Source organism: Phyllostomus hastatus, unplaced genomic scaffold (assembly GCF_019186645.2).
Source record: "Phyllostomus hastatus isolate PE091 unplaced genomic scaffold, TTU_PhHast_1.1 phas_scaffold_78, whole genome shotgun sequence".
Lineage (NCBI taxonomy): Eukaryota > Metazoa > Chordata > Mammalia > Chiroptera > Phyllostomidae > Phyllostomus > Phyllostomus hastatus.
The window spans coordinates 12,794,870-12,820,531 of record NW_025334041.1 but is presented as its reverse complement, the minus strand read 5'-3'; the positions used below and the strand labels follow the sequence as shown (position 1 = coordinate 12,820,531).

Genomic DNA, 25,662 nt, shown 5'->3' with positions numbered 1-25,662 from the left:
GCGCGCGCGCACACACACACACACAGAGGAGTATTTTAAGGCAGCCGCGGTTGTGGAGGCTGACAAGTCCAAACCCTAGGCTAGCTGGACACTCAGCAGACCGGAGGCAGAATTTCTTCTTTTTCAGGGAACCCTCCATTTTGCTCGTAAGGCTTCACAGCTGATTGGACGAAGCCCACTCAGGTTATCGAGGACGATCCCTGTAAAGCCACCTGGTTTGGTTGTAGCTGTCAACCACATCTACAGAATCCCTCTGCAACCACTCCCAGGTTAGTGTCGGAGCCAGTGTACCATGGCCTAGCCACATGTGGCGTTGGCACAGAAAACCACCCATCACACCATCTGGCCCCACTGCTACTGGGCAGCCCTTGTGAGAGGAGATCCCCCTCCTTCTGGAAGAGTCTGTGAGCGTGAAATAGCGCTGTGCATTTGAGGGCTGGTACAGTTCCTCGCATGTTAATAGATATTCAACAGATGATCTGCCCTTATTGCCCCAGAGCTGGGGATCTTATCTCCAGGAAATTCCTGTCCCTCTTGGTCATGCTGGGACCTGCTTTGGTGTAACAGGAACCCTTCTGTCCCTAAGGGGGCAGATGATTTGGGAAATGGTCAACCAGAGTAGGGAGGCTCCAAGCTGAGACGATCAGACAGGAAGAGGGAACAAGATGCGCAGGAGGCCTTGGGCTTTGAGAAGGCAGGTCCCTTCAGTAAATGTTCCAATATACATTCCTGAGATCCAAGGACTCTTCACTATAACCATAAAGCCATTAGCACACCTAGAAAAAATCAGTAATTCTTTGGCATCATCAAATACCCAGTCAGTGTTCAGATGCCCCAGTCATTCCATGAGCAGTCTTCCACAGATGGTGTATTGGGTTCAGGATCCAAACAAGATGAATCACCTGGCGCAGTGGCCCGCTGTTTTGCATGATAACACGATATGCAGCCAGGAGCTTCATATTTCCACGTAGAGTCAGTTCTTCCCACCCACTGCCGTGTGATGTGGTGGGAAGCAAGTGGGATCCAGTGTGGGTTGTCCTGGTGGTGCTTTTGGGGCTCTGGCAGGAAGCAGCCTTCACCCTGGATGGCTCCCGTAAAGGGACTTATGAATGACTCCCGTAAAGGGACTTATGAATGGCTCCTTGCAGGAGTAGTCGGGGAGGGGAGGACCCAGAGACTACTAGCAGGCAGGGGTGGAAAGAGTGGTACCGGAGCCTAGTGAGCTGAGGGAGGGCTGCTGTCGCAGAGAATGTTGTTCACCCTCCAGTCTCCTGCTCCCTCCTCCCACGGGGTGAACCCAGCCTGCAGCTGGCCAGCATAGGAGCCCAGGTTGGCAGGGGACAGCCTTTGGGGGACACCCACGGTTCTAAGAGGGGCACCAAGTAGCAGGACAGCGCCTGAGGTCTGGCTCTGAAGTACAAATGCCTGCAACCAAGTCCTGGTTCCGTCGTTTACTAGCTGTGTGACTTGAAGGCAAGTTGCTTAGCCTCTCTGTGCCTCAGTGTCCTCCTGCAGAGGAATGCTGAGCGACTTAAGTGGGATGATGAGTGTGGAGCCTGGCTCACAGCGGGCGCTCAGGAAATGGGAGCAGTAATTATTATGAACTGCTACTACAAGCCGCCCGGGCTAAACAGGACACTGTCTCTTTATCTGGTTCCTCGCTTCTCTCTAGACCCGAGGGCTCCAGCCTGCCTCCCACCTGGGGACCGACCTCGGAATTCCGTGGCCTTCACCTCTGTCCCCTGATGTCATTCCTCTCGGAGGCACCACACTGCTCTTTGTCTTTGAAGGTTCATCCATCCCTAGAGGTCAAAGCAGGTCTCAGTCCTTCCTCCCCCAGATGAGTACATGAAAGAGGCTCAGCTACACCAGCTGGGACTGTCCACAGAGAGTTCGTTCAGGGGCCAGACTCGCGATCCCACTATCCAGGTCCCGACACAGCGTGTGATAAGTACAGAACTTAGAAAGCACGTTGCCATTATCAGACCTTCAGAGGTTTTAGTAAGAAGAGAAAAAGCTTTGCTCCTTTCTTCCCCTTCCCACTACCTTCAGTGACTCAGAGCCTCCCAGCAAGGCTTCCATGGGGTGGGGGGGGCAAATCACATGGGGGGCAAAGGTGCATTAGCAGCGGGAGGATAGGTGTCATAAGTTCACGGCCCAGTAGGAAAGGAAAGATCCAAACAGTTGTAATCTTAGAAAGAATAGGATACATGTGATGAGAGGAAACACAGCGGCCACAGGATTTTAGAGACAGGAGAACCGGGTTTGGGCTGAGGGGCCCACACTGAGAAGGGTCCGGATCCCTGCAGAGACTGAGGTGGGCCCCCCAGCGGACTGAGCCACTGCAGGGAGGGCCTTTCCGGGGGGGGGGGGCAGCTCAGAACAAGCCACTGGATTCCGAGTTGTGCCCAGACTCCCCGGGTCACCCCAGCTCTCAGGTTTATGGCGGCTTCCTATGGCGAGTGTGAAGACTTTTTTTTTTTAATGGAGTCCCAGCCTCATAAGAATAAATATCACCTACATACAAATAAAAAGTAACTTAATGATGGGTTTAACCTACTCATTCTTTAAATTCAGAGCATGGGCCATAAATCTGCAGTGGACTTGTAAAACACATGCACTCGGATCTCGGCGCCATGGCATTGAGTTGAGAAAACAGGAGAAGGGAGCAAACAGTAATTACTGGCTCCCAGGGGCCGGCCTCGCTTTCTCCTCGCATTCTGATTGAGTTGCCAGGGGTTAGTCATTAATGGCAACTCTTTAGAATTAAAAAAAAAAACAACAGTAGAAAGGAATAGTAATTAGTGGCTACATAGCATCTGAAAATGTATAAAGTGCTATTTCTTCAAGTGTGAGTTAGCCAGTATCTTCACAGATGAGGACACTGAGGGTGCGAGTGACCTGGGATCACAGGAGAGTAGGACAAGTCGTTGCACTCAGCAGTGTTTGGACTGGAGCCCTCCCAGCCACAACACTTGTGGAGATCTTGTAAGACTGCATCCTCCACCCCTCCCTGCCTTGAGAATTCTGGTCTCTCCTCCCAGCTGTCACAAGTTGGGTTCTGCAGACAGGGGAGTCCGAGACTGGGTTGAGTGTGCATAATGTGCGTAAGGGAGTGCCCTTGGCAGCTACAGCAGTGGCGGGGAAGGCAGGAATGCAGGGTTAACCCAAAGCAGAAGTCAAGCTGCCATGTAGGCTAATGAAACCAGAGCTTTAGGGCTGAAGTAGTGCGCATCACAATTGTCCTGCACTGAGTGGAGATGGCAGGGCCTTTACACCCTCCCTGCCCAGCCACGGGAGGGATATGGGTGCCCTGGGAAGGGTGTGACCTTTGGTGAGGTAGCGCTCCGCACAGCTGGATGTGCTCTGCCCGCAGGTCCCCAGCAGCTGCTGCAAGTCCTTCCTTGCAGGAGGTCCAGGGTGCACAGCTCCTTGTGCATGACACTAAGTGGGGGAACTTCTCTCTCATCACTTCTCGGAGCACATGTTTCTGTTAGCTTTGTAATAGGCTTGCAATAAATGATAGTTAAATGGCTAAGTGGAAGACTAGCCAAGGAGATATTTATTGACTACATAAGGCTGTACAAGTTCAGGTATCTCTCTTCCCTAGTTCTGTGGAACTCGGCCAGCACTTCATTCTACCTTCAAGGCTCCTGAGGGTCCCTTCTTTCCCCTGTGGCCTCATAGATAGGGTGACCATTTGGGACAGTGTTGGTGAATGCCTGTTGTCCAGCTTAATTGTTAATTGCACCATCTTACCCTCTCCTAAATGGACTCGTTTGATGTAGCCACTTGTTTGTAGACCACTGGAGTGTCGGAACTGGAAGGGGCCCTCTCAGGACTTGGCATCCAGCGCTGCCACGCCTGGCCCGGGTCTCACCTTCTGCCTCCCCTGCCTCTCCCTACGCGGCCAAAGAGATGAAGGGAATGGCTACAGGCAGCAAAGCTCGCATTTCAGCCTTGACCAGGGCTTTGCTCCCGGGCTCCTGTAGCTCCTCCTGCCTCCGGCTAAAGAGTGGTTAGTCCTTGTCTCTTGTTGAGAACCCGTCTCCCACTGCAGTCTAGAGCACTGCCTCTACTGTCGCCACAGTCAGCCGGCCACTAGTGCAGTTGGAGCCTTCTAATGAGCCAAATATCGAGAAACCCAGAGTAGGTGGGGTGTGAGGAAATGGATATGCCACTGAAGACAATGTAAATCAGAACAGGATTTGTGGAAAGCTGTTTGGCAAGCCCCTCCAAAGAGGCTGAAAACATGGCCAGCATGGTTTAAAAAACAAAGACAGGCAAACAAACAAAAACCTCCTGGTGCCTGTAGAATTCAAGGAGAATTCTTCTCCAGCTTTCCAGTAAGGAATCCTTACACAAACCTTTTCTGTTCCCGATTCTGTTCTCAAAGCCCGCGTGACAGTAACAACCAAAATATCTAAACAAAGCAAAACAAAACAAAACACATCAAAGAAATCCAGGAATCATTCTGGTGCATCTTCACGCAAAATACAGCTGTAGCAAATTGTCCCCAAACTGAATGGCTGAATATAACCAACATTTATTATCCCAAGGTGTCTATGGGGTCAGAAATTCTGTGACGGTATGGCTGGGTGGTCCTCACTGGGGATCTCATGAGGTTCTAGGCAAGATGTTGGTTGGGTTGGTCATGTTCGTCTGAAGGCCTGACTGGAGCTGTGGGCTCCACTTCCAGAATGGGCCACCACAGGGCAGCGGGCAGGAGGCTTCTGCCCGCTGCCCAGGAGACCTCTCTGTGGAGAGCGCGAAGGTTGCCCTCCCACCGTGAGCTCTGGGGTTTCACCGGAACAAGGGGTCAGAGAGCGCAGGAGGGGGCCACGGAGCCACACTGGCAATTCTCAGCCCTTTCCTCTCGTGGGGCACATAAACTAATAACTAAAATTCTGTAGCACACACACACACAAATGTATTTTCCAATCCGACACACAAAAAAATAACTGGCATCGTAGGTGTAATTTTGATTCATTCGCACTGGATGGCTAATACTGTGGTAGCTGTTGTCACATTTTTATTTGACAATCTAAGGGAAAATATTGCATGTTTTGAAAATTCTTGCGGTGCACCCATTTCTCCGCTTCGTGGCCAAAATGCTGGAACGAGTTGCCTGGGCACCGTGTCCGGTCTGCCCCTTCCCGTCTATGCCTCACGCAGTCTCATTTGGTGTTCCCCCTAAACTGATTTTTCTAAGGCCACCAGCAGCTTCCCCATTGCTAAATCCAAGGGGGATACTTTTCTGTCTTCACTTGTGCCACCTCCGAGCGCATTCAACACCATCGACCTCTCCGGTCTCCGTGAAACACATGGTTCCCTCAACAGTGCCTCTCCCCGCACCCCCTGCAGCCCTGCACCCCCCACGGTAGTTCCTGTCCTCCTCCCTCTCTTGGTCTCTCCCAGGCTTCTCTGAATGAGTGCTGCAGCGCCAGTGTTCTGTAAGAAGAATGGGAGCATCTTTTGTTATAATTAGCCTTTTGTTCATAGTTTCTGAGATAGCTCCAGGACCAAAAGGGCAAAGGTGTGTCTTGTTATTTTTATCGGGCCTCTTTTAACCACACCTGATTTGAGTTCATCAGGTGACTTTTGGAAAATCCCTGAGGGTGGCAGCTGGTCAGGGAAGCAGCCATGTGATTGGAAGTTTGGAACTTCAGCCCCAGACCTGTGGGTGAGCTGAGACAGCAACTAGAGATTGAGTTCAATCACCGAGGTCAATGATTTTTGCTCTGCACTCTCCTGCTGGAATCTTACTACTACTAGTCCCTGTGTGTTTTTTGTCTCTTTGTTTGCTTGCTTGCTTGCTTATGTTGATGTATTCCCCATTTATATCTGCAGTTTAAATCTTTGCTCCAAATTCCAGACCCTCGTGTCACCAGTGTGATGGGTATTTCTACTTGACTTGTCACACTTCAGATTTAACTTATCCACCAAGTTATTTATTTAAGGCAGATCCGTAGTCATTCTTAATTTTTCCCTTTCCTTTATCTCCCATTTCCAGTCCACCAACAATTCCCTAGCTATTCTTTCCCCACGATGTGTCATGGATTCCTCCACTTCTCTGTCATTACCAGTACCTTCTTCCAGACTGTCATCACTCTCACGTCAATTATTGGCATAGTCTTCCTGGTCACCCCCACTTCCACTCTTGCATAGCTGCAGACACTAGATGGGAGGTGGTGAGTAAGCGTGACCTGATCGTAGTACTGACCAATAAGAACAGGACTAACACGCCAACAGAGAAGTGGGCTAAGGCTGCAGACAGTTCACGGGAAAGGAAATACGAAAGCTCTTGAATTTGTGAAAGATGTCCAGCCTCGTGCTAATAAGAGAAATACAGATTAAAGTAACAGTGAGATGCCAGTTTTCATCTACAAATTGACACTTATCCATTGTTGGTAGGAATTTAAATTACCACACATATCTTTGAAGGGCTTTTGGGTAGAATCCACCAGATAAAAAGGGCGCATATCTCTTGACCCAGCATCAATTCTAGGGATTCCTGTTACTTGCACTTGTGTGCACAGAAGTATTTATGAGCACATTTTACTGTTGTTTGTTGTACGAAAATGTTGGAAACAACTAAATATCCATCATAAGAAGCTAATTGAATACATTATGGTAACAGGCAGATGAGCACAGCGTGGATGTTATCTGTGTCTTGAATGCATTCTTCTCACACAGCTCTGCGTGTGTAGACCTCAGCCACACTGTCACCTCCCCTAAGGGGGAGGCCTGTCCTGACCGACCACTCTTTCTAAAGTGGATCCCCCCTTTTTTCTTCCACTTGCCATGGAATTCACTTATTCCCTTAGCTTGCCGGTATGTCTGGCTCCCTCTCCCTTTGGAATGTAAGCTCTGAAAAGACCGTCTGTGTGTACTTTTCCACGGTTACATCCCCAACATTTAGTGTGGTGTGTGGCACTTGGATTAATGGAACAAGAGACTAAAAAATGATTGCCTGTTGAATCTCAAATAAAAGTCCACACGTCATCCTTACTGGTGAAGCAGTAAAAGGAATGGGAGCATCTTTTCTTATAATAATTAGTCTTTTGTTCATAGTTCTGAAATAGCTCCAGGACCAAAAGGGAAAAGGTGTGTCTCGTTATTTTTATCGGGCCTCTTTTAACCACACCTGATTTGAGTTCATCAGGTGACTTTTGGAAAGCCCCTGAGGGCGGCAGCTGGTCAGGGAAGCAGCCACGTGATTGGAACTTTGGAACTTCAGCCCCAGACCTCTAGGTGAGCTGAGACAGCAACTAGAGATTGAGTTCAATCACTGAGGCCAGTGATTTTTTTAAAGATCTTATGTATTTATTTTTAGAGAGAGGGAAAGAGAGGGCAAGAAACACTGATGTTGTGCAAGAGAAACATCCATCAGCTGCCTCTCACATGCCCCCAGTTGGGGACCGGCCCACAACCCAGGCATGTGTCCTGACAGGGGATGGAAGGGGTGACCCCCCCCCCCCCCCCGCCTCGGTTTGTTCACCAGGGCCCAAGGCCAGTGATTTAATCATTCCTGTGTGATGATAGGCATGATTACCCATTGAAAAGGATGGGGTTCGGCGCTCCTAGGTTGGTGGAGGCACAGCCAGAGAGCATGGAAGCTTCTTGCCCCTTCCCACCTACCTTGCTCTGTGCACCTGGTTGTTCCTGAGTTGCATCCATCCTTTCATAATAAAACAGTAATCTAGAAAGTAAAATGTTTTCCTTAGATCTGTGAGCTGCCCTAGCAAATGACTGGAACCCAAGGAGATGGTTATGGGCACCTCTGGTTTGTTTAGCCAATTGGTTGAAAGCACAAGTAACAATCTGGATTTGGCATTTGGCATCCGAAGGAGGGGCAGGGCAGTCTTGTGAGACTGAGCCCTGAACCTCTGGGATCTGATACCATATCCAGGTAGATAATGTCAGAATCGAGCTAAGTTACAGACACTGTTGGGAAGGAAGATTTTTTTCTTTCTTCCCTTCTACGTTTCTTTGGCTGGTCTGATAAATTGATATAAGGCAGATTAATAGCAGGTCAACGAAAGTTTAATAAATTATATACCTCCTGTGTGCATGGGCCAGACCCAGAAAAACTGAGGATACAACTCCCTTGGAAATGGCCTAAGCCATCGCCTTAAGCACCATACTCAACAGAAGACAAAAGAAGATACTGGAGAGGGGAGAGTCAGTTTTGGGAACCTTCCAGGAAAAGAACACTGAACAAGGTTAAGGTTGTTATACAGATTTGTCATTGCCCTCCTATTTTATTGATTTATTGAATTTCATGGTTGAATCACCCCCTTCTTTCTGGTACAGCGAGGGAGATGCCCTTACAAATGGAGATTTCACTTATACAGATAAATGTCTTTTACAAAGGGTAACTTCTGCTTGGTTTTCGTGGCTTCTCTTACATCTGCTGTTTGTTTATTTTTGAGAGAGATTGATTAGCTGTTATGCTTATTTATGCATTAATTGGTTGATTCTTGTACATGCCCTGACCTGGAATTGAACCCACAACCTTGGCGTATTGGGATAACGCTTTAACCAACTGAACTACCTGGCCAGGGCTAAAGCCTGCTGTTTCTTAAAAATAACAAGATTAAAATAATCTTGCATCAAAGAGACAGATTTTGAGGTGGCAAATTATGCTCCCTTTGGACAACCCTGATGGTATCACAGAATTTCTTGGTGTGTGGAGAACCCACACATTTGGTGCCAGAAGTGGGTGGTGCTGTAGTAGAGTATTGAGAGTAGACACTGTGTTTTCCTTTACATCATTATGTCATTTATACCATTATTATTGAACATTATTCTAGAAGCATAACCAAAGCAATTAGACAAGAAAATGAAATATGAAATGTAAATGCTGAAAAGGAAGAGGTGAAAATAATCATTAAAGCAGTTGATGTGAGTATTTGAGGGGGAAATACAAATTAATGGAAGAATAGTTATGGAGGAACCCTTTGCTGTTGACCTTGGCCAAAGTAATTTTGCTGTGTAGGATTTTTTTTTGTCTGTGTGGGAATTTGGGAGCTGGCCAGTAGTAAATTATGTCCAGTGAGATGACACTAGAGTGGTACTATGATCCCAACTTATTCTTTGGCTGCATGATGTTTGCGTGGATAGCAAGATCTGAATGCAACACAGAGGCACCGCTATCAGACATAGATGGATGACTATTATGCACACATTAGCTGTGTAGGAATTTTTAGGTTAATGTTTTACTTTTTTAAAAAAATTGCAAGAATAGTATATGTCCTTTACTCAAATGTACCTGTTGTTAACACTGTGCCCCATTTGATTTACCTAGTTTTCTAATTATATTTTTCTCTGTTTATACATACAGTATATACTTCTTTTTGTTCTGAAACATTTAGGAGTGAATTGAAGCCACTGTGCCCCTTGATACCGAAGTACTTCAGTGTGTATTTTCTAAGAACAACGAGTTCTCTGTAACTGTGGTGGGCAGTTAGACAGATGGAAGCAGAGCAAGGACAATAAGCCATGTACAGAAGGGTCACCAGGGCGTTAAGTCCCAGGCGCCTAGCATCAGGCAAAACTGGGAAAACAAGGACCTTGCCCCCAGGGAAACTGTTCCTTTGCTCTGCATAGCTCTGATCATGTGGGTTAGACCTCTCTAAACAAGGACGCCAGATGATAGCCCTTAAGCATTAAGTCCCCAGGACAATGAGGTTCTAACTCACCTCAAATACATCCAGGCCTCAGTTGTGCTTCAGCTCCAGGCCGGAAAAGCAGCAAAACCAGATAAGTGACACCATGGCCGACATCAGGACCAGCTGCAGTGACTAATGACCCTCTGCCCTTGTGTAATCAGTAGAGACCGCTACCCTGAAAGGACACACCTGGAGGAAAGCTAATGAATAGTCTATTGAGATCCTCCCCTGAGACCTCCAGATAAACACCCTCAAGATAGAGGACTCAGTGGCCTCTCCCTCCCTGGAGCACCCCTGGCCTTTTCCCTCCCCCCTTAGTCGCATGCTGGCCCCCCACCCCCGCTGCCACAGGGGAGTTACCTTTACCCTTTTCTTTCCCAAGCTCCAAGGGCCCTTCTTTTGCCTCTGGAACTTGTTTCCTGAGCCCGTTCCTTCTACAGCTCACTTCTACGTCTGTCACTTTCTAAATAAACTTTCTCTTACAGCTTGAGGCTTGGCTCTGAATTCTTTCTCAGCCAGAACTCAAGTGCTCAGGTTGCTGAACTGAAGTCCGGTCTGACTCCACTGCTCTAGCACCTGGTACCATGTCTTGCCGCCAACATAACCAATATCAAAATCAGGAAATTCGCCAAGAATCTAAGACTAATCTGTGGTGTTCAGATTTTATCTGTCATCCCAGTAATGTCTTTTATAACTACTCTTCTCCTGGATCAGCCCTACCCCAGGGCCACCCATGGAAGTTAGTTACCAAACCACCTCCTCTTCACGTTTAATCTAGAATTTCCTCAGGCTTGAGATTTCTTGACCTTTAGATTTTGGAAGAGCATTGATCAGTTACTTTGTAAAACAGACCCGATTTTTATTTGTCTGATGTTTCCTCGTGATTACATGGAGATTATCAATGTAGGGCAGGAGCGGCACTGTGTCTTGCGCACACGACGTGGGTTTGTCTCCACAGTGTGGTGACAGATTTGACCTGTTGGTGTAGGTGGCATTTTCCTGGTTTCTCATGCAGTGCTATTTTTCTCTTGGTAATTAAAAAATAGTCTGTGGAGTGATGCTTTGAGACTAAATACCTTGTTTCTCATCATACTTTTACTCCCTGGTTTTGGCATCCATGGAGGATTTTCCAACTCCATCATTCTTCTATATTTACCAGTTACGTTCTACTGTAAGAAGAGATTTCCTTTTTTTACTTGCTTGTTTACATTCTAATGGAGTCACTGATTGTTTTCCACACATTTAATGGGTCATGATCCATTGATAGGTGATAGGCTTTTTAACCTAATTGACTTTTGCATGGAGAGTGCAGTCACATGGAGAAATTCAACTCTATTCTTCCCAAGGTTTTAGTGAAGCCATCTTACATACTTTTGTTACCAAACTCTCAAAGACTCTAAAAAATTTTCTCACAAAGTCTTCCCAGACTAAAGTATACTTGATCTCTTTCCTTATGGGCTTGATCTAGTCCTTACTTACCTCTGTTATTGTTTATTAATATAACATTATAGAGGACATCGTCTCATGTTTGTTTGCAAGTTCATGGGTGGGTCCACAGGTGTTGCATTAACTCAAATATTACAAATAACTAAGGGTATCTTGGTTCATGGATCTAAAATAGGTTGCATCATTTAGGGATTAGAAGCTCCTACACCCACCAACAGCAAATCTCATAAACAGTGTTAACAGCCTCAGGAATCCAGAAATTTGAATTTGATTATCTTCAGGCCTAACAATAGAAACTTTGCCTTGGCAAAAGAGAGAGGTACAAAGAGTAAGGACCTTTTCCCTCCTTCCCCGAATTTAGACAGGATTCAGCATCATAGTTGCAGGAAAGAGCAGGACTGGAGCATCTCACCCACTGGAAGTCAGATCCCTACCAAAGTCTTACGAAGTTGTCTCTAGTTTATCTGTTCAGCAAATACCTATTAAGGGTCTAGTATGTGTCATACAGCTGGAACCAGGCAGAGTCCCTGCCCTCAAGGCTCGCATTCTAGTGGGACAGATAGACATCAGAGAAGCAAATGTGGTAATATATCAGCTGGTGCTAAATGCTGTGGGTAGAAATTAAGAAAGATAAGGGAGATCAATACTGATGGGAGAAGAGGTTTTGAGCGTTGCTTTAAAAGAAAAGTGAGATGGTAATATTTGAATAGGGACCTAAAGGAAGCCATAGGAGGGAGGAGAGAGAAGCAATCAGGGAGAGAGCCCTTAACCAGCTGGAGGTGGGAGAGTGCTTGGCGTGCCGGAGGCTGAGCTTTGTTTAGAGATAGTAAAGATGAAAGGTCAACTAAGGAGAAGTAGTTGGTGAGTTAGGAGAATGAAGACAGCAAGTGCTTGGATGCCAGGTGAGCTACCTGTAGTTTCCAGGAGAGGCAGTAACTAAGTTAATGTTGTTGAAGGGTCAAGAAAGGTGAGGATGAAGAACTGGCCAACCAGTAGAGACCCTGATGAGCTTGGCGGCAGAGCCACACCACAGTCCTCGCTGTAATAGATTCCAGGGAGAATGCACTCAGTCCAGATGATTGGATGATTTTGCAAGCAATGGGATAGGCTCTAAAGAAAAATGGCAGGCCCAGGGAGGATTTTAAAGAGGGGTGGTGTTAGCCTATGTTAATAGGCTGATGATGGGAAACAATTGTTGGTGCAGAAAGGAGGATAAAGGAAAGGGAGCAATGTTCTTGAGCACGGGAGCTCCTTGCAATCTGGTGCTCGCATGGACTGGCCCATCGAGATTGAGTGTGTCATGGAGTTAGGTACAGTAAACAGAGAGAGAGGCGAGGAAGAAGCAAGTGGGCCCCCAGCATATCAGCTTCCTTTTCCTGCTCTGCTTTGATTTCTCCTTGCTTCTGGCATCTCTGGGTTTTCATTTCCTTGACCTTCACGTGTTTGTTTGATCAGATGAACATTTCTGAGGTTTCCAGGGGGTGGGGGTGGTGCTGTCCTTTGAGTTAGTCCAGTGTGCCATGTCGCTGGAAGAGAGCAATTAAAAACAGATCCTTTGAAAGGTTTTGAGAAGCCTTGGTTAAGTTAAAGGGCGTTTGGGAGGGGGTGGAATTATACAAAGATTTTAATAGCACAGTTCAAAGTGTCAGTATACATAGTATCTGTTGAATGGTAACTATTTGAATGCTTAGATAAACAAATTCTCTAGCCTTTCAATTATTTAAGGCTCTTCAAGTAAATTAAAAGGTGGAAGGACTCATCTGGGTAAATAAGCATAGTTTTAAATATCTATGGAGATGTTAGTTTGAGCTGTGTTGTTAACCTTATTTTCTTGGAATAAAAAACATATTTACCCTTTTCTTGTGTATAAAAGAAGTCCATGTTTGTGCAAAATATTCAAACAGCACAGAAATGTATAACGTGAAGTCAACTCTTTTTAAGCACCCTGCCCCCAGCTGCTCCCAGCTTTCAGACAGCCGCAATGAACACTTTGTAATACTTTCCAGATTTTTCTATGTGCGTTTGATTAGTGCTTGCTTCTAAATTGGCTGTTTGATCTATTTTTAACAGAAAACTAAATGAAAACTGCAGGCAACAGTGCCTTCCAAATCTAATAAAATTTACAAGTCCAGGGGCTTTATAATTACATATAGTGTAAATTCTACAGATTAGAGCAGCCTATCTCAGTGAGTTCCTAAAAAGGACAAGACTCCAAACTGAGCTTTGTTTCAGAACATTTCTTTTAACAATGAAATGGCAGTCTCAGCTTTCGACTTGGGTGTTTTCATGACCCCTGAGCAGTAAGTACAATGTAGTTTTAAAGATTGTTTGACTTATTGGATGAAATATACATTTCTACTTAGCACATTTTTGGGTACTTTTATAGGACAATGAGGTATTAAGAGCTATGGGTCACAGTTCCCAGCAGGAGGAAAATGAGCAAAGAGTATCTTCAGCCCAGAAGGAAAAATCACATCAGAAGAATGAAGATGAAAGTAAAATAGCAGATAAGCCTGAGTGGGAGGCAGAAAAGACCACTGAGTCTAGAGAGGAGGTAAGCGTGTCACAATCTCCCAGACTTACCATTTTGGCATTAAGGTAGATTTTGTAAGGCTTTGTCAATTTGTGTTGAGAATGAATGAATTTTGTATGTAAGTGTAACCTACTATAAGCAAATCTGATGTATGAAAAATACATGCTTTTGTTTTATTGTGGGAGTGGTTGTTTGGCTTACAAAGGAATCAGCCCATAGAATTAGGTATCTCTGGTTAAACTGAAGAAAGTGTGCGAGTGTGTGTACACACCTACACCCCCCTCCCGGAACTTGCTAGCAGGCTGTGTTAGTTGCATTTGCCATGGCCAGAGATAAAGAGATGGCTGGCATCCTGCATCCAGGAATCCTCGCCCAGACACGAGCACACAAATCACCCTCAGTACCAGCTGGGACTTGGGCTCAAATCCTCAGTCTCCACTGGGCCGTGCTCCATGGGCACCATTTTGTGCCTCTGGCCTAGACTAAGGTCAGGCCCAATGGGGACAGCCTCCTTGACTCCCCTGTGTCTAACCACCCTCTTCGGTGGTGAGAAGTAGTATAGAAGGATAATTCTAGGAGCCAGGCTGACAGGATGGAGTCTTCCTGCTGCCTGTGCTTCCCCGTTTCATTTGGGCCATACTCTGATTTCTGCTCAGCTCTGCTGAGGTCCCAGCAAACAAGCCTGACTAAGGCCCCAGAGATGGGCGTGGAGGTTCCACAGACTTTAAACCACTTACCACTTCACCTGAAAGGTGCACCCTTGAGGGTCTTGTCCTGCTGGTTTTCTCAGCCATGATTGCCCTGGGTAGAGCTTGGGGCTGTGCCTTGAACACCCTCGGAGGACAGAGGGTACCGTGCCTTGGGCCTGTTCAGACAACCCGTTGCCGTCTCCTTGGCTGTGTAACATTAAATCAGAAAACAGCCTTGCTCTCTTTGCCCATTCTCCATTCCCAGCCCTCCAGCCTGTTCTTGCCAATTGAGGAGACCAAGTCCTTTCCCTGTACCTGGAGTGAAATATCCAGGCTAGTCCTCATGACTTCTGGATAATCAAATTAAAAGAAAAAGTATTTGGAAAGAGGCACTTCAGCCCACTTTCCTGAGAGCCTTGCAGTCATCCTTTTTGGAGGGAGATGTTTTATCACAGTCTTATCACTTCACTGTTTCACAGATTTGTGCTGTTGGTTCCGTTTTCTCCTGGGTATGCCTTTGCCTTTTTACTCCCTCTCTGAGCTTCCCAGAAAAGCAGGAACTGTGTGTTTTCTACTGCTCAGAATTACCTGAATTAACTCACTGCTAGATCCATAGTAGGCTCTCATTTAAATGCCAATAATGAAGAGATAGACGAGGGGCGCTTCCTCAGAAAATCTAAAATACAATTTAAATGAGGACAAATACCAATTTTGACAAAACTTCTCAGCAACACATTTATCACTTCAAGCAAGGCATTTGTGCCTCATTCCTTGGACTTGGGCTTGGCTGCTCATGTGCACCTCCAAGTTCCGGGTCTGTGCGTCTTGTTAGGTTAGCATCCATATACTCTTCTACTGAGATGTGGTGCTCTTACAGCTTGTTGAAGTCTTACTTATTTCCACTCATTCGGGTGATAATCCTGGGTGATAACCAGGGCAGACGACATTTGGTACTTAACAGTGCCTTCTTCTAGCCCCCCTGCAGGCCCACTGCAGATTTAGACTGCCGGCTATTAATGAAAACTAAATACACTGTATGTAAATTAACTGGTCTGAAGAGAATTTCTTCTCACTGAAGACAAGTTGAGTTTATATTAATGTTTCGCTTTTAAAAGCTAGGTCTTACAGAGTTAAATGTGTGTGCATCGTATTCTTTAAATACTCCTACTAATCTCTGTTCAAATGAAATGAATTCTTGACCCAAAAGAGAACTGTGTTTGTGTTTTATGGTAAGATTTAGAAGAGTCTGACTTAAAAAAGAAGACTGACCACTTCCTGGCAAATGAAATCTAACTGGAAGCATAGAGTATGTCTTTTGGATTAATTGTAAGAATGGCCGGATCATCCATTTCTGTGCGAGATGTGTACCCAGCTGAGCAGGAAGAATAAAGCAGTTAGATTTCAAAATGGATTAACCAATTTCTACGAAAACAAGTGTCTCAAAAATTGTTCTGTATACTTCAGTGTGGTAGACAGAACTGTGCTGCTTAATGAATTCAAATAGAATGATGTACACTCTACATCATTCTATTGAAGGAACCCAAAGCCAGATACAGCGTATGGTCTACACTACCATTGCTATCAGAAATCCTGAGCCAAGAAGGCAGTTTTGAAAATGATATAAAAACTGGTCCTTGCAGCCCTGACTGGTGTGGTTCAGTGGATTGAGTGCCTGTCTGAGAACCGGAAGGTCACAGGTTTAATTCCTGGTCAGAGCACAAACCTGGGTTGTGGGCCAGGTTCCCATTGGGGGCACATGAGAGGCAATGAATCAGTGTTTCTTCCCCTTTCTTTCTCCTTCCCTTTCCTTCTCTAAAAAGTAAATAAAAATCTTTAAAAAAGAACACTGGTCCTCGCAGAGGAAAACCACAAAACTGCCTTATAGTTAGTTGGTGACCCTTGATAGGTGGGATCCCTACAGAAATAGCTGTCAATGAAGATGAACTCTCTAACAGTCCCAGGAGAGATCAGAAAGCATGTAGGAGAAGTAATTTTTGAAGTTTATGGCTAAATATTTCCGAAACTAAAATGATGTTATGACTCAGATGAAAGGAATACAGAGTCCCAAGCAGACTAAATACAAAGTCCCAAACATACCAAAGTGAAATGGCTAGACAGCAAAGAACAAAAAAAGTCTTTAAAATTACCGGTGGAAAAAAAAAAGATAGGCTATGAAATGACAGATTGTAAAGAAATCAATAGTAATAAGTGCCTTAGGACAAAGTACTGAGGGAAAACATTAAACCTAATAACCTTGCCAAATAAATTACCATGTAAACATGCAAGCAAAATAATTCCAGGTTATAAGAACTAAGAGTTTACTACTTGCAGCCTATCTAAAAAGAGCTATTAAAGGAGTATTTCAGCAAGAAAAGAACTAAACCTTGAAGGCAGGTGATACAATGGTGAGTAAAAAAGTTAGTGAAACATTTTAGTACATCTAAATACATATTTGATGTAAAGTTAGATATTTTTGTAGCAAATTTGGAGGGTCAGTTGTGGAGGAGCAAAATAAGATGAAACTATCAATTCTAGCCAAAAAGTATATGAAGAATAGGGCAGGAGCGGGGAGGAGTTTCAAGTTGAAGGTTTTCACTAAGGAAGGATATGAGAATACTGAGTACCTAAAAGAGTACCTAAAACCCCAAGATAGAGATAAAAATCCAACATGGAGGTAAGACCTGGTTGTCCATTCAAGATAAAACCTAAAGCTCCAGGCAGCCACTCGGTGTTTTAATGAATGGTGCACCTTTTGTGTTTTCCTACAGAGACATCTAAATGGAACTGACACGTCTTTCTCTCTGGAAGACTTACTTCAGTTGCTTTCCTCACAGTCTGAAAATTCACTGGAGGTAACTGGTTTGATTACTTAAAAAAATAGGCAAAGCTTACTACCTATCAACTAACACTGTACTTCACTCTCACTGGTTTTTTTTTTTTTCTTTTTCCTTTTTTAAGAGAGGGAGAGAAACAGAAATGTGTGGTTGCCTCTCACACCCCCTATTGGGGACCTGGCCCACAACCGAGGCATGTGTACCAACTGGGAATCAAACCTGCGACCCTTTGGTTCGCAGACCGGCACACAATCCACCGAGCCACACCAGCCAGGGCCGCTATAGTTGTTATTATCCACGATCTTCCGCAGTGTGGATTTAGACTGTTAATAGCAAAGATGAGAGTTGTGTCTTAAAAAGTAGTAAAATAAGATTATAACGTTAGAATGATCCAATAACATGGAGCTCCAGTGGCCCAACTGGTTAGCACATGGTACTTACACAACTGCCCTTTAATTTAATGAATGGTGCACATTTTGTGTTTTTCTACAGAGATATCTATATGGGACTGACACGTCTTTCTCTCTGGAAGACTTACTTCAGTTGCTTTCCTCACAGCCTGAAAATTCACTGGAGGTAACTGGGACTTTGGCTTTTATCCTTGCAATAAAATATCTGCACTCACCTCTGTGAATGAATACAGATCTTATGCCTGGAGAACATTGTTGTTCAAATATAATATCCAACATAGTATTCTTTAAGCACAGAGAGTTAGGATTACTTTTAATAGAAACACTTCAACTTTGGAGAATTAGCCAAATATGTGTACTATTCCTTTAAGTAATAATCACAAAGGTCTAAGCCAATTTATATAATTCATACTGAATCAAAATGGCAGTAAACATTTGACAAACTGAGGCACCTTTATTTTTCTGGTAGCATTTGTGTTTTCATTATACTTTATTGGTCTGATTTACTTTAAAAAGAGGCAAACCCTATGCTCAACCAACACTGTATGCTTCACTATAGCTGTTATTACCCTTGATCGATCTTCCACAATGTGAATTTAGACTGCAAGCAGCAAGGATGAGAGTTGCATCTTACAAAGTAGTAAAATAAGCCCCAACTGGTGTGGCTCAGTGGATTGATTGAGTGCCGGCTTGCCAACCAAAGGGTCACAGGTTCAGTTCCCAGTCAGGGCACATGTGTGGGTTGCAGGCCAGGTCCCCAGTAAGGGGCATGAGAGAGGCAACCACACATTGATGTTTCTTTCCCTCTGTTTCTCCCTAAACTCCCCTCTCTCTAAAAATAAATAAAATCTTTTTAAAAATGTGGTGAAATGTTAGATTATAACAATAGAATGACCCAGTAACATGGAGCTCCAGTGGTGCAGTCAGTTAGCACATGGTACTTACACAACTGCCCTTTAATTTAATGAATGGCACACCTTTTGTGTTTTCCCACAGAGACATCTAAATGGGACTGACACGTCTTTCTCTCTGGAAGACTTACTTCAGTTGCTTTCCTCACAGCCTGAAAATTCACTGGAGGTAACTGGAACCTTGGCTTTTATCCTTGCAGGAAAATACCTGCACTCATCTCCATGAATAAATAACTTTTACACCTGGAGGACATACTTATTTAAATACTTATGTAATAATAAATACCCAACACATCCTTCTTTAGGCACACTGACTTAGGATTATGTTTAATAGAAATACTTCAACTTTAGAAAATTCGCCATTATTCCTCCAAGTAATAATCACAAAGGTCTAAGCCAATTTATGTAATTCATACTGGATCAAAATGGCAGTAATCATTTGACAAACTGAGGCAGTTTTCTTTTTCTGGTAGTGTTTATATCTTCATTATACTTTATTGGTCTGGTTTACTTTAAAAAGAGGCAAACCCTACGCTCACCAACACTATATACTTCACCATAGCTGTTACTACCCACGATCTTCCACAGTGTGGATTTAGACTGCAAGCAGCAAGGCTGAGAGTTGCATCTTACTAAGTAGTAAAATAAGTAAGATTATAACGTTAGAATGATCCAATAACATGGAGCTCCAGTGGCACAACTGGTTAGCACATGGTACTTACACAACTGCCCTATAATTTAATGAATGGTGCAACTTTTGTCTTTTTCTACAGAGACCTCTAAATGGAACTGACACGTCTTTCTCTCTGGAAGACTTACTTCAGTTGCTTTCCTCACAGTCTGAAAATTCACTGGAGGTAACTGGAACCTTGGCTTTTATCCTTGCAGGAAAATATCTGCACTTACCTCTGAATAAATACAGCTCTTACACCTGGAGGACATAGTTGTTTAAATATAATATCCAACGCATTATTCTTTAAGCACATAGAGTTAAGATTACTTTTAATAGAAACACTTCAACTTTGGAGAATGTGCACTATTCCCCCAAGTAATAATCACAAAGGTCTAAGCAAATTTATATAATTCATACTGGATCAAAATGGCAGTAAACATTTGACAAACTGAGGCATATCTCTTATTTGTTCTGGTAGAATGTGTGTTTTCATTATACTTTATTGGTCTGATTTACTTAAAAAAAAAAAGAACGTCTTCTCCTCAGCCATTACTACTACACTATAGCTGTTCTTTTCCATGATGCTCCACACTGCGGATTTGGATTGTTAACAGCTAGAATGAGAGTTGGATAGAACATGAGAATGATTTAATAACACAACCAGCTTTTTACTAACCTAATTAAGTTTTTAAAGTTGCCATGAGTCGCCTGTATTAACTGGGGAAAGCTATTCATAGCCAATAGCGTATATAGAGGAACTGACAAAAATGAGGAAAGTACTGTAAAGTACTAGAACTGCTGTTGAAGTTGGGTTATGTGTATTAGAGTACTTTTTTTCCATTTTTCAGGGCATCTCACTGGGAGATAGTCCTCCTCTTCCAGGAGGCATCGATGATGGCATGAATTCTTCAGCATACTATCATGTAAATATTAGCCAGGCTATAAGTCATGATGTAAATCTCCATGAGGCCATGTTGCTGTGTCCTAATAATACATTTAGAAGAGATCCGGTAGAAAGGACTTCACAGCCACGAGAACCATTTCTGCAGTTGAATTCTCATACCATCAACCCTGAGCAGACCCTTCCTAGAGCTAATTTGACAGGATTTCTTCCACCTGTTGACCATCAGATAAGGAATCTAACAAGCCAAGACCTATATGACCTTAATATAAACATGTTTGATGAGATAGATTCAGTGTCTTTGGCTACAGAAAGTTTTGATCCACTGGAAGTTTCTCACCTTTTTGAACAACCAGATTCTGATTCTGGGCTTTCCTTAAATTCAAGCCACAATAGTACCTCTGTCATCAAGTCTAATTCCTCTGTGTGTGAAGGTGCTATAGGTTCTAGTAGTGACCTGGAATCTCCTTCCCACTGTGCTTTAGAAGGGGCTGTAGGAGGCTACTACCCGGAGCCCAGTAAGATTTGCCATGTGGATCTTAGGAGTGATTCTGGTTTTCACCGGGACCTTGCATTTCAACATGTACTCCATGACCACACTTACCACTTACAGCCAAGTGCACCAGAATCCACTTCTGAATCTTTTTCATGGACTGGGAAGTCACACAAAATAAGGAGTAGATACCTCGATGACACGGACAGACATTTAAGCCGTGATGAACGCCGTGCTGAAGCTCTGCACATCCCTTTTTCTATAGATGAAATTGTTCACATGCCTGTTGATTCTTTCAACAGCATGCTAAGCAGACACTACCTGACAGATTTACAAGTGTCGCTCATCCGTGATATTAGACGAAGGGGAAAAAATAAAGTTGCTGCTCAGAACTGCCGTAAGCGCAAACTGGACATAATTCTGAATCTAGAAGATGATGTATGTAACTTAAAAGCAAAAAAGGAAACCCTCAAGAGCGAGCGCGCACAGTGTAAAAGAGCTATTAACATAATGAAACAGAAGCTGCATGACCTTTATCGTGATATTTTTAGTAGGCTAAGAGATGATGAAGGTAGGCCGGTCAATCCAAATGAATATGCTCTTCAATTCAGCCATGACGGAAGTGTTTGGATTATACCCAAAGAACTGGTGACCTCACGCCACAAAAAGGAAACTCAAAAGGAAAAGAGAAAAAGTGAGAGAAGAAATTAAAAATGGATTCCATTAGTATGTATAAAGTAATGATACATGGATTACAAACCATTGAAACTGCTTCAAGGTTTACCTCAAGTATTAATGTATCTTTTAAGTACTGCTGCTTGAATCAGTTAACTATTATTTTGAAGCTTATATGGACAAGTTTAGGACTTCAAGATCAGACTTGTGGGAAATCTGGGAAAGCCCCACCTTCCCATGAGGTCCTCCTGCATCATACGCACAATTTATAAATATGTACAAAGAGTAGGGTGATGTGAAAATTTCATGATTATCCAGTCACTTTGGTAGCCTTTTTTAGTAAGACAGTCACTTCAAAAGTAGCAAACACTGGATGTAATTATTTAAAAACACTTTTGACTTGAAATGCAAAGTAGCCTTAACATTCTCATTTAGTTGGTAAGCACTGAAGTATAGTGAGCTTTTCAAAAGCTATTTTAAGTGTTGTGAATAATTGAACTTTTTCTCCGGAAGTTTTATACTTGAATTTATTTTTTAAAAGTTTCCCATATGTACAGAAATTCTAAGCAAATTTGCCTTGGATATATTCTCCTCCAAAATACTCACATCCAGGAACAGAGGTAAATACCTAGCAAGTACAGCAGCATGTTAGTAGACTCCATCCAAATTACCATCAGTGTAGTTCCTTAAACTGATAAAGGGAATCCACATCACATTTGGATTTAAAGAATACTGTATGAAATAAACTATAAATTGCCAAGCTCTAAACCATGACGTCAAAGACAAAAAATGGAACTTCTGCATTATGCTCTGGCCAGAGGGCTCAATTGGTTGGAGTATCATCCTGTACGCCAAAGGGCTTTTGGGTTCAATCCCCGGTTGCCTCCAATCGAGGTTTCTTTCTCTCCCTTCCCTAATCAGTATACATATCCTTGGATGAGGATCTTTTTTGGTAAGTGCATTAGGCTTTACTGGCTGAGAATGAAGACCTCTAATGTCACAGGTTTTAGAGAACAGAGCTACCTGTGTAACAACAGAACTCCTGAGCAAGTAAAAGCAGCCTGCAGGGAATGCTTCATCCATAACATTGGCGTTTCACAAAAACATAGCTTAATGTGAACACATTACAAGCCACACATGAACACAAACCAACAGTAGAGTAAGAGTCAAAAGAGTGTAGCCTCTACAACCAATGAGCTGGAAATACTGAAACCGTATGAAATGGGAAACCATACTGGAGAAAGAAAGTGGACTTAGAAATAATGGCATTGAGAAGCAAAATGAGTTAACATGAATAATGTTTTGATGTCAACTATCTCTACCATAAGAATCATTTCCCCAATGATGTAGAAATCACAAGTCAAAGTATTAGGTTGCAAAAGTGCAGTATTTTATAAGTGAATTTTTATAATAAACTTTCTCCATTTTAAATTGGGTCTAAACATCTCTTTCAAGCCCTAGATTTTGCCACAATAATGTTGCTTCATCCCTCTTCTGACCAATTTTATACTATTATGACTTTAGATGTTGATTGGAGTGTAATCCCTGGATGTCTTAACCTTTGGTATTAGGGCACTTTGCCACAGAAATTTCAAGTCTACAATACAAAACTATACAGTATTTGGTTTTAAAACTATTAGTAGTCTTATCACTCAAATACTAATTGTCAGACTCCCCCAAATCCCTGGAACAACCAAAACCACAATGAAATACTGGCCGATGACAAATTGGAAGGGGGTAAAAAGCACATAGTGGAGCTCCAGGACTCAGCATTTATAAAATTTGTAACCAGAGGTCAATTAATGAAATCTAATTCCTGGACACCACCCAAGTCACACTAAGTCAGAGGGTACATTGAAGCTGTTTACTCAACCATCCTTGATACTACAGTTTTAGCACAGACAGCGCTAAGATTTCATTCTAAAATCCCTATTTAAGGAACTGACCAAGTTGATTAGACTGTTGCACTAACTCAGTAGTCTTAACATGCAGGTTTATCCTGAAATTGAAGGTAGTGTCATGACAAAAAAAGAACCCTTCAGACTTCAGGAACTAGTTTCCAAAAGGCCAGATGTCTAATTGAAGTTGTATGCACTTTACTATTGAACCAAAGCTCTTCACTTACCTGACCCATTCCTTATTACCAGACCAATCTCAACATAAGCAGTTAACAGTTCCATCAAAGTTTGCAAAATGTGTTATTTGGTGTGAAGTTCAACCAACCACGGGGCAGAACGAGAGCTAGATCCTTAAGATGGATAATACTCATACAAGTGCAATTGTTTGTATTCAGTCTTCGGTCTCCTTGAAGTGCATTTCCTGGTGAGCATCTTTTCCCACTTCTGAATTTACAGACTGACCCAAACCTAAATTCCATTTTAAATTGAACATAAACTAGTCTTACCGCATTTGCTCAAAACACCTATTAGGTGTCAACACGAGGCCCTGCCAATCATCCTCAAATGTGCACAATGAAATGTATGCTCAGCAAGTACCTGAATATTTGGTTTGTTCCCTATTAAGGATATATCCAGTTCAATACTGACCAATTTGCAGAACCAAGCCTCAAGATCCCAGCATGATGATGCTCATACATTTAATTCATCTCAAATATTTAGTACCAACCAACTTACCTGGGTTAGCTCCTACCCTCCCCCCACAATCTTTTTGATAATCCTTTGGTTCATCTAGCCCTTGGCAAAAATCACTTGCATTACTATTGGTACATTAAAATTTAACTGGGGTGTGCCGGCCACCCGGGCACATCAGTTCCATTAAGATCCACTTAAAATCAGGCTGAGAATGTGCATGTATTTTGGGCATTCTAGTAATTTTGCTGGGAAGGTACATACATAACCCACTTTTAATCTTGTTCCTGAGTCAACACATTCTTTTAAAGCCCCCCTAAATTGATTTAACTCAGTCATCTAAACATTTAGTACTGGTACCAATTCTTTTATAAGACCTGATTTGCATTCCTACACCAAACTGGGTTATTGAAAAGCCTATTTTTGTCCAAGTTTCAAAAATTTTCAGTCCTGCATGAGCCAACCCCCAATCAGGATTGCCTCTTAGTAATACAGGAAACCCCATTGCAACCACCAGAATAGTGACTTCCTAACATTGACACTTCTTGTTCTTAGCTATGAGAATAGCCAAAACCAACCTTGCCAACTGTCAGGCCATTTGGGATGCAAATTTATTAGTCCCAGTCTAGTTAATCCAACTGAAATCTTGCACCAGAATCAAACTGCTTCCAAGTCTGGATTGTAAATACTAAGGTCACAAATTTATTGGTCTAAATTTTAAGCAGATGAACCTTTTTAGTCACCACCCTGTAGCATCATCTTTTATAACCTGTGTACAATTTTTAAACATGCACCCAAAACCTGCTTCATCAGGGGTAGACATTTCCTTCATTGCCAAATCAATCACAACAGCCATTGGTATGAATGCCATCTTAAAGTATGTCATACTAAAAATTGTACCTTATTCAGTATGCCACAGACGATTTTGTATGATTAATTCATGCTACCAAAAATTCTTGGACAGTAGGAAACCGGATTTTTTAAGACACTTTGGAAAAAGGATAGCTATTTACTGTTCCACTTAAAAAATTGTCCTTTTGGTGTGTTGCAGAATTGTGCGCGCCATGAGATGAAAAAGGTTGAATAGCCGTCCTAAAGTTACCTTAAGTCTTCAGTCATATAAATTCCCATTTTAACCACCTCTTTATGCCTGATTTGCTGGTTGTGCTGGTTAAAGGTTGGGTACTTTCACTATGCCAACTTCACTGTCAATCTAGACACTTAAAACCTCCAAAAATATTTTTGAGGACAAGCCTTCTCTGAATTTCCTTGATGAATGTACTATTTTAAAACAGCTTTTTTGTTAGCCATCACTGGTTTGACTTACCTGATACCTCATTACCAAAACCAAATGAAAGGTTAACCTTGCTGTTTCATGTTGTTTAAATTTCAGGTAAATGCCCAAGAAAGTCATTGCTACTCAATTTCATGTCATCAACCCTTTATAGGCAGGTACTGATACTGTGTGATCTGCATTTCTTTGAGAAACTGGAATGACAAGTTTTTGTCTGTGTTTTGCAAAACCACTGAAATTTGGACCACTCTAGCTGCTTAAAATCCGTAGTATTTTAAACGCCACCAGTGATTAACACACAAGGTAAAGCCAGAAAACTAGCAGCATTCAAACGCTGAATATGCAGTGTATAAAGAATGGCATTTTTATTAGGGACAGCCAATAATGTCCACATTGGTCTTCTCATGTCTATTAATATTGTAAGAAAAATGGCAATGTGCACAGCTTTGTCAAACTGTTTTAAAAATCTTGGGGATGGCAATTCTTGAGACAAGTGAATGTTTATAGAACAAGATTCACACATTTTATGTGTAAACATTAC

General features: G+C 43.0%; 1 protein-coding gene and 1 non-coding gene across 8 annotated transcripts in view; one reads left to right on the top strand and one right to left on the bottom strand.

Moving 5' to 3' along the window:
* Positions 1 to 22,670, top strand: part of NFE2L3 (NFE2 like bZIP transcription factor 3) — a 29,284-nt gene extending 6,614 nt beyond the window's left edge. The window contains exons 2-7 of one of the 7 annotated variants that reach the window (XM_045828822.1): positions 13,507 to 13,674; positions 17,111 to 17,194; positions 17,669 to 17,752; positions 18,583 to 18,666; positions 19,271 to 19,354; positions 20,019 to 22,670. In XM_045828822.1, coding sequence (XP_045684778.1) covers positions 13,507 to 13,674; positions 17,111 to 17,194; positions 17,669 to 17,752; positions 18,583 to 18,666; positions 19,271 to 19,354; positions 20,019 to 21,275 — 1,761 coding nt within the window. In that variant the 3' untranslated portion in view covers positions 21,276 to 22,670. The remainder of the gene's footprint in view (positions 1 to 13,506; positions 13,675 to 17,110; positions 17,195 to 17,668; positions 17,753 to 18,582; positions 18,667 to 19,270; positions 19,355 to 20,018) is intronic. The other 6 variants (XM_045828826.1, XM_045828824.1, XM_045828823.1 and 3 more) reach the window with 6 other exon arrangements.
* LOC123812263 lies at positions 9,013 to 9,197 on the bottom strand. The gene has a single exon (XR_006784543.1). It is a non-coding gene; the product is annotated as a small nucleolar RNA SNORA23 (small nucleolar RNA).
* Positions 22,671 to 25,662: the final 2,992 nt, after the last annotated feature.